The sequence below is a fragment of the Eubalaena glacialis genome, chromosome X (genome assembly GCF_028564815.1).
Source record: "Eubalaena glacialis isolate mEubGla1 chromosome X, mEubGla1.1.hap2.+ XY, whole genome shotgun sequence".
In the NCBI taxonomy this organism is placed as follows: domain Eukaryota; kingdom Metazoa; phylum Chordata; class Mammalia; order Artiodactyla; family Balaenidae; genus Eubalaena; species Eubalaena glacialis.
The window spans coordinates 96109392-96118659 of record NC_083736.1 but is presented as its reverse complement, the minus strand read 5'-3'; the positions used below and the strand labels follow the sequence as shown (position 1 = coordinate 96118659).

Below are 9268 nucleotides of genomic sequence, written 5' to 3'. Positions count from 1 at the left end.
AAGGAAAGGGAAGAGTGAAACTACCATAGAAGGAGATAGAATGGGGGTGAGGAGAGTGGGCTTGGGGTACCTTATGAGTAGAATGATAAAGTAGGACTAATATCATATGTTTGGGGAAAACTGAAGAGTCCAGTTTAACTTGATTGGAAGGCTTGTACAGAGGGAAAGTATAGGGGAGATAAAAGGTAGATAGGAGCCAGATCTTAGAGGGCCTTACATGAATGTTTTAGGAGGAATAATCTGGCCATAGTGTATCAGATGGCTTAGAGCCTGGATGCAGGGATATTATTGGAGTGGGAAAAAAAAATAACATGTATAGAAGCTGAAGCCCCAGAGTCAGAAGGTCCTCAGAGAAGTTACTTAACCTCTCCTTGCCTCATATTTTCACACCTGTAAAACAAGGTTAATAGTAATATCTACTTCATAGAGTTGTGGTGAGAATTAACTAAGATAATGGATGTAAAGCCCTAATGAGTGTATTAGTCAGGGTGCCAGCAAAAAAAAGGGAGGGAGTCTTAACAAAGTTGTGAGTAGGGTGTAGGGAAATCACAAAGAATGGTAAAGTACCCAGGGACAGATAACAGTAGGGTTATTACCCCTCCTAGAACTGGAGGAGTGGAGGAGGAAAGAGAGGGAGAAGTGTGAGAAGTTAGTTGATGAGAGAGAGGGATGTTGAGAGGGTCATCTATCAGGTACTGTGCTTAGCCATCCCACTGTGACCCTACAGGGAATGAGTTGAGTGAATAAATACCCTGACCTCACTCTCCTCAGATCTCCTACCAGGGCTTCTCAATGGTGGAACCCAACAGAAAGCCATTATATAAGGAAGCCCATTAATGATGTCAATATAGGTCGATTTCCTCCTTGGACACAAAGCATGGGGAAAGTGAGGAGGGATGAAGAGTGAAACTGGAAGAGCAGTAAGTAACCAACAATCAGGGGTAGTGTGATAAAGACTCAGGCCCTGCAAGGCCCTAAGCCTCCTGGCTTGCTGGGGTAATTGTACCCTTTACGATTTAGGAGATTCTGGGGAAGGTTTGATGCTTATGTTAATTCTGGTCACCAATGTCTGTGAGTTTCTGCTTCTACTATGTTCTCATTCTTTTCTCATGCCTCTTGGATATATGGTTCCTTTTCTGTACTGTGTTGCCTCCCTGCTCACTCCTTGATTTCTTCACTTTCCCATATACTACCAATAGCTGTGAGCTCACAGATTTTACTGAAGGACCAAGTATTTACAGTACAGCAGCAAACAACTTAAAATTAAATATTAAATATCTCTCACATTGAAAGTTCCTTAGCCATTCTAATAGGGCTTGAGTTTTCTCAATGCTGCTCAATTCTCCTTCTCCATCTTTCAATCTTTTCCCTAGTTTTCCTCAGATCACAAATACCCAAACTCTGGCATTACTGCTACTTTCTCAAGCAGAGATGTTTAGCTCCAGGTTTATTCCAACCATGCTCCAAGGGTAATCTTTGAGCAATCAAAATGATTCATCAGAGCATTTGCTAAAACAAACACAGATCTCTTCCCCTAAGAGGAAATTTGTAGTTAGTTAGCTCTTAAACAGACACTTTTATTTTCTCCCCATTAGTTAGTTCAGTTGTTTTTCCGGCATGAGTTGATGAGCATCTGGTCTGACAGAGTGGTAAGAGGATTGAAAACAGAGGGACAGATGTGAGGTACATTAGATGAGAAACATAAATCAATAGACCATGATGACTAAGTAGATATGGATGAGAGCCCAGGAGAGGGAAGAGGGCCAGCTTAACAACAGGGTTTGCAGTCTGGGTGACTAAGAATCTTGATGCTTTAGGCTTAGCTTTGCTGGAGCCTGCTGAGAGCCATGCCATCATTTTCTCCAGCAAAATAATTAATTTGGTCATCATAAAATGTTGGGTTCTGTCTTTCTCTCTCTCTCTCTCTCTCTCTCTCTCTCTCTCTCTCTCTCTCTTTCTCACTCTGTGTGTGTGTGTGTGTGTGTGTGCACGCGTGCGTGTGTGTGTGTGTTTGTGTGAACTCAGTGGAACTCAGTAGATTTAGGGTGAAATGAGAAAATTCTGGTCAGGCAATCCCTAACAACAAGACCTGTCTATCTTTGGCCTTGCTGAGAAATGTACTTTGTTCATGCTCTATTTTTGTTGGAAAGACACTATTATCAGGATGATCTCTGATGCCTCACAAAGACAGATGGAAGCTCTATGACCTCATCTTTTTCATCCATTGAGAGCAAGGTAGTTTCAACCCCAGGGTAGGCTTCTCACTTTGGACTCCTTCTCTCCAACTTTCCCATTTTTCCTTGCTGCCGGTTGTCCTCTCCCCTAGCTTACTGCCCTCCAGAAGACAGGGAAGGTGGTCTGGGCCACAGCCATAGCTGCTTTAACCCACATTCCATCACCCATAAATTGCTCACACTAAACCATATTCCTTAAATATTAAAAAAGTGATTTTCTTACAGTTGATCCTAAAGCACTGCAGGAGATTAATAGCTAATGTGCCCTCTTAAACAATAACAATTTATTGAGACATAATTCATATACTATAAAATTCAACCTTTGAAAGTATATAATTCTGTTGTTTACAGTATATCCCTTGAGTTATTAAACCACCACTACTATCTAATTTCAAAATATTTTCATCACCCCAAAAAGAAACCCTTTACACTTTAGCAGTCACTCCTGATCTCCCTTCCTTGTAGGCCCTGGCAACCATTAACTTACTTTCTGTTTCTACATATTTACCTATTCTGGACATTTCAAATAAATAGAATCATTTTGTGTCTGTCTTCTTTTACTTAGCATAATTTTTCAAGGTTTATCCATATAGTAACATGTTTGGTACTTCATTCCTTTTTGTAACTGAATACTATTCCATGTATGGATATTCTACATTTTGTTTATCCACTCACCAATTAATGGGCATTTGGGTTGTCCCACCTTTTGGCTATTGTTAATAACACTGCTATGAATATTTGTGTACAAGTTTTTGTGTGGACATATGTTTTCTTTTCTCTTGGCTATATATCTAGGAATGGCATTGCTAGGTCACATTTTGAAGAATACCCAAACTGTTTTCCAAAGTAGCTGAACCATTTACAATCCCATCAGCAATGCTTGAGGGTTCTAATTTCTCCACATCCCTGTCAGCACTTGTTATTGTCTGTCTATTTTTTAGCCATCCTGTGCAGAGTAAGATGGTATCTCATTGTGGTTTTGATTTGCACTTCCCTGATGACTAATAAGGTTGAATGTCTTTTTATATGCTTATTTTCTATGTGTATATCTTCCTTAGAGAAATGTCTATTCATATCCTTTGACTTTTTTTTTAAATTAGGTCATTTGTTTTTTATTGTTCAGTTGTAAGAGTCCTTTATATACAAGTTCCTTATGAGACATATGATTTGCAAAAGTTTTCTCCCATTTTGCATGTTGTCTTTCCATTTTCTTGATGATATAATTTGAAGCACAGAAGTTTTAAATTTTGATGTTTGATGAAGTCCCATTTAACTACTTTTTCTTTTGCTGCTTGCACTTTGGGTGTCATGTCTAAGAAACCATTGCCTAATCCAAAGTCAGAAAAGATTTACTCTTGCATTTTCTTTTAATAGTTTTAAAGTTTTAGCTCTTACATTTAGGTCTATGACTTATTTTGAGCTCATTTTTGTATATAGTGTGGGGAAGAGGTTCCCAACAAGTGGCTGCAAGCCAGCTTTCCCTACCTCTCAGTTTCAGGATTATTTTGCTGGTAACTAGCTATTCCATTCATGCCTTCTAAATTCTTGCTGCACACACTGGGCTACTTCTCACTACTGATACTAAATCCCTCTCTCACCACTTACTTTGTCAAAATATGGCTCAACTAAAATATAATGACCTTATATAAAAAGGGGGTTTTTTTCCCCTTTTTCTTTTTTAAATTTTAATTTTTATTTCATTTTTAAAAATTTTAATTTCATATTGGAGTATAATTGATTAATAATGTTGTGTTAGTTTTAGGTGTACAGCAAAGTGATTCAGTTATACATATACATGTATCTATTCTTTTTCAAATTCTTTTCCCATTTAGGTTGTTACATGGTATTGAGCAGAGTTCCCTGTACTATACAGCTGGTCCTTGTTGCTTATCTATTTTAAATATAGCAGTGTGTACATGTAACCCCAAACTCCCAATCTATGCCTCTCCCCACCCTCCGCCCCCCCAGTAACCATAAGTTCATTCTCTAAGTCTGTGAGTCTGTTTCTGTTTTGTAAATAAGTTCATCTGTATCATTTTTTTTAGATTCTGCATATAAGCGATATCATATAATACTTGTCTTTCTCTGTCTAACTTACTTCACTTAGTATGATAATCTCCAGGTCCATCCATGTTGCTGGAAATGGCACTATTTCATTCTTTTTTAAGGCTGAATAATATTCCATTGTGTGTGTGTGTATATGTATGTATGTATGTATGTATGTATATATATATATATATATATATATATATATATATATATATACCACATCATCTTTATCCATTCATCTGTTGATGGACATTTAGGTTGCTTCCATGTCTTGGCTATTGTAAACAGCACTGCAATGAACACTGGGATGCACGTATCCTTTTGAACCATGTTTTCCTCAGGATTTATGCCCAGGAGTGGGATTGCTGGATCATAGGGTAGCTCTGTTTTTAGTTTCTTAAGGAAGCTCCATACTGTTCTCCATAGTGGCTATACCAATTTACATTCCCATCAACAGTGTAGGAGGGTTCCCTTTGCTCCACATCCTCTCTAGCATTTACTGTTTGTAGACTTTTTGATTATGGCCATTCTGACTGGCGTGAGGTGATACCTCATTGTAGTTTTGATTTGCATTTCTCTAATAATTAATGATGTTGAGCATCTTTTCATGTGCCTGTTGGCCGTCTGTATCTCTTCTTTAGAGAAATGTCTATTTAGGTCTTCTGCCCATTTTTTGATTGGGTTGTTTGTTTTTTGATATTGAGCTGCATGAGCTGTTTGTAAATCTTGGAGATTATTCCCTTGTCAGTCGCATCGTTTGCAAATGTTTTCTCCCATTCTGTGGGTTGCCTTTTCATTTCGTTTATGGTTTCCTTTGCTGTGCAAAAGCTTTTGAGTTTCATTAGGTCCCATTTTTTATTTTTGTTTTTATTTCCATTACTCTAGGAGACAGATCAAAAAAGATGTTGCTGCATTTTATGTCAAGGAGTGTTCTGCCTATGTTTTCCTCTAAGGGTTTTATAGTATCTGGTCTTACATTTATGACCTTAGGGGTTTTTTTTAAGAAGAAAAAAGAAAAGCCTCTGAAGTCAATTGTTGCTACAATTGGCACCAAATCCCTTTCTCACCACTTACTTTGTCAAAATATGGCTCAGCTAAAATCTAGTGACCATAGCTTGTTTTTTGTTTGTTTGTTTTACTTTGTTTTGTTTTTAGAGGAAAAAAGAAAAGCTTCTGAAGTCGATTGTTGCTACAGTACATCTTTCCTACTTGTAGGGGAAATGGAAATTACACAGCTTATTTCTGCCATCTGCTGTCAGGAACAGTTCAGACAACAATTGGTAGCCCCAGAAGTTAGTGGACAGGGTTAGCAAACTTAAATGCTCCAGGGGTTGGGTAGGCAATAGGAGTGTGTGCAACGTACTGGTTAAGAACTATGTGAACTGTTAGCACCAGCCCATAAAAATTTGGCAGCAGTCCCTCACCTCCAGAGAATTATTGCCACTAGGGAACATTGGTCCAGTAAGGCCAGATTTTTGGGTTTTTTAAAAGAGAATCCAGAAATCTAGATATTAAATGTGAACTCTCCCAATTTTAACTGATAATTTAAGAAAATGTAAGTGCTGTACAGACCAAAAAAAACATGTGTCTAGGATAATAGTGCATAACCTCTCTTTCTCCTGCCACAGTCCCAAAAATTGTTTTGATAAATACAGAAGTCAAAATTAAAAGCAATTTTCTCTAATGAAGTTCAAGTGATATTAGCAGTGGCCCAGCATCTTCAGGATACCTGACTCATTTTGGAATCTGAAGACCTGGGTTTCCTTGAGGGCAGGGACCAAGTCTTTTGTATCTTTGTATCCCCATCAGTGAGTTCATTGACCTGGATAAAGTAAGTGCTCAATCAACACAGAATAGTTGAACAGCTTTATGCTTTGACCCTGCTACTAAACAGCTCTGTGATCTTGGGTGAATCAAATAGCTTCTCTGAGTGTCCATTTCCTCATTTGGAATGTACGAGTTATGAGGCTCAATTTTTATAAAAGTGATCTTTATACAAAGATGACTTAATAGTGGTGAAAGACAAGCTGAATAAAGGAATGTTTAAATTCTTCATGAAGAAGTTCCTGAGCATAAACTGGGTAAACCACAACCTAAAGGTCCTCAGATTTGGGGGAAATCAATGTCATACTAAAAAGAACCCTGATGAAAATCAGCTACAGAACAATTTGACACAGACTGAGAAGATGTAATATTTCAGCCTGAACATAAATTAGAGTAAACTGAATGATTAAGACTAAATCTACAACTTTGCCTTCATACACTGTTCAAAATTCTCTACCTAATTAATTTTGTGAAATATGAACATTTCCAATCATTAAAATGTCATAAATTGTGATTGTGAGAGTCAAGTGTCAAGATGAACTGATGAATTGCAATTTAGACATAAAGTTTCCCAAAATTACCTGATCATAATACTCACCTCACAGTGGGAGTTTGTTAAGATACAGATTTCCAGGCCACCACTCCCCTCAAGATTGTGATTTAGTAGGTCAGGGTAGATAGAATCTGTTTTATCTGCATTTCACAAGGCCCCAAAGTGACTCATATGATCAGATTTGCTTTCTGATCTTGAGTTCTTGAATCAGTTTTCCCTCCACTCCTACTTTATTGTTTTTGTCAATGACATGATAATTCTGATCCATCAGTCTGGGACCAGTGAAGATCCCTGACAGAACTGAGTCAGACAAAAGGATGTGCTGGTTATATCAGCATGGTTGTGACACTGGCACAGGTCTGGTCAGAATCTAAGATTAGGCAGGAAACAGCAACCAGGTCAATGTGGGTCACGGGGGCAGAGCATGACTAGATAAGATTTAAGGCACATTATATAATGTCAAAAATGTACCCGAAATCCAGGGAAGGCTCAAGCAGGTCTGATCATAGCTCCAGGAAAAGCTCAAAGGAAATAGTGGATTCAGCTCCATTCTCCAATTACATTTTAATTAGAGCAGTTCAGGACTTCTGGCTGGCAGTTATCCCAGGAAAAGACCCTTCGGTGAGTGATTCTTAACCTTTTCTGGGTCATGAACTCCTTTAAGAATCTGATCAAAGTTGTAGAATTTTTCCCTAGAAAAATAGACAGATTAACATATTCACAAATTACTATATACAATTTCAGAGGTTTCATAAACCACCAATCCTATTCATAGACCCCAGGCTCAGAACCTTCTTCCACAGACCTTAAAGGACCTCGGCTAAACAGAGCCATGTTGAATCTCCTTAGAGGTGAAGTGGGTCTGGGAAGGACTACTCATTGCTCGGAAGGCTGAATTTGATATCAGAGGTTCCTGTGTCCATTAGGCTAGACTGCCAAAATCTATGAAAGGAAGCCCTCATGCTTGTTATTTTAAATTTTTTGGTTCAACAAGTATTATCTATGGAGAGTTCATTTTATTCCAGGCTAGGACCTGAGAAATCAGCAGTGAGCAAGACAAACAAAAATGGAGCTTGCAGTCTAGTGGGGGATACTGACATTAAACAAAGCAAAATACATGAATAGAAGTATTGTAAATTGTAAATGTTAACAAAAGAAACAATCAAGGAGTTGAGATAGAGTTATAGGAGGCAAAGATGGAGCAAATTATTCCTGATAAGAAGGTGAGAGTTATCTCTGCAGTGACTCCAGTGATTATATCAAAAAAAATATCAAATTTGACCAAAAAATGAGGAGATTCTACAAACAACTCTCTTTTCTGAGGATAAGTATCACTGTTTCTTGGTGTGCATGAAGATAACCCAGAGAGTTAAGGAAGTCGCTAAGAAGAGTGTGCTGGGGATGCTCTAGGAAAAGACTGAATGCTGAGGCGATTTACAGTCCAAAGGTTTTTGATTTGCCAAGAAGAAAATGAACCTCATGGATCAGAACAACAACCTCCCACCTTATGCCCAGGGTGCCATGACTCCTGGAATCCCTATCTTTAGTCTAATGATGCTTTATGGCACAGGACTGACTCCACAGCCTATTCAGAACACCAACAGTCTGTCTATATTGGAAGAGCAGCAAAGACAGCAGCAGCAACAGCAGCAGCAGCAGCAGGCAGCAGTGGCAGCCGTTCAGCAGTCGACGTCCCAGCAGGCAACCCAGGGGGCCTCGGGCCAGACACCACAGCTTTTCCACTCACAGAGTCTTACGACCGCACCCTTGCCGGGCACCACTCCCCTGTATCCCTCCCCCATGACCCCCATTACCCCTGCCACGCCAGCCTCAGAGAGCTCTGGGATTGTGCCGCAGCTGCAAAATATTGTATCCACAGTGAATCTTGGTTGTAAACTTGACCTAAAGACCATTGCACTTCATGCAGGGAATGCTGAATATAGTCCCAAGTGGTTTGCTGCTGTAATTATGAGAATAAGAGAGCCCCGGACCACTGCACTGATATTCAGTTCTGGGAAGATGGTGCGCACAGGAGCCAAGAGTGAAGAACAGTCCAGACTAGCAGCAAGAAAATATGCCAGGGTTGTACAGAAGTTGGGTGTTCCAGCTAAGTTCTTGGACTTCAAGATTCAGAACATGGTTGGGAGCTGTGATGTGAAGTTCCCTATAAAGTTAGAAGGCTTTGTGCTTACCCACCAACAGTTCAGTAGTTATGAGCCAGAGTTATTTCCTGGTTTAATCTACAGAATGATCAAACCGAGAATTGTTCTCCTTATTTTTGTTTCTGGAAAAGTTATATTAACAGGTGCTAAAGTCAGAGCAGAAATTTATGAAGCCTTTGAGAACATCTACCCTATTCTAAAGGGTTTCAGGAAGACAACGTAATGGCTGTCATCTATTCCTGCCTCCCCCATCCACTTGTTTTTTAATTTTTTTTAACATCTTTATTGGAGTATAATTGCTTTACAATAGTGTGTTAGTTTCTGCTGTTTGTTTGTTTTTTTTTAACAAATCAGTTTTGGTACATTTAGTGGTGTTGTGGACGGCCCCATGTGATGAGAGGATGGATGTTCAGTTGTATGTTGCAGCGTGAGGTGAAGCTCTCCTG

The 9268-nt window shown here is 39.1% G+C and overlaps 1 protein-coding gene across 1 annotated transcript; it reads left to right on the top strand.

Moving 5' to 3' along the window:
- Positions 1-8139: 8139 nt before the first annotated feature.
- Positions 8140-9045, top strand: LOC133082207 (TATA-box-binding protein-like). The gene has a single exon (XM_061178699.1). It carries the CDS (start codon positions 8140-8142, stop codon positions 9043-9045), a length of 906 nt encoding a protein of 301 aa, XP_061034682.1.
- The last annotated feature ends 223 nt before the right edge of the window (positions 9046-9268 follow it).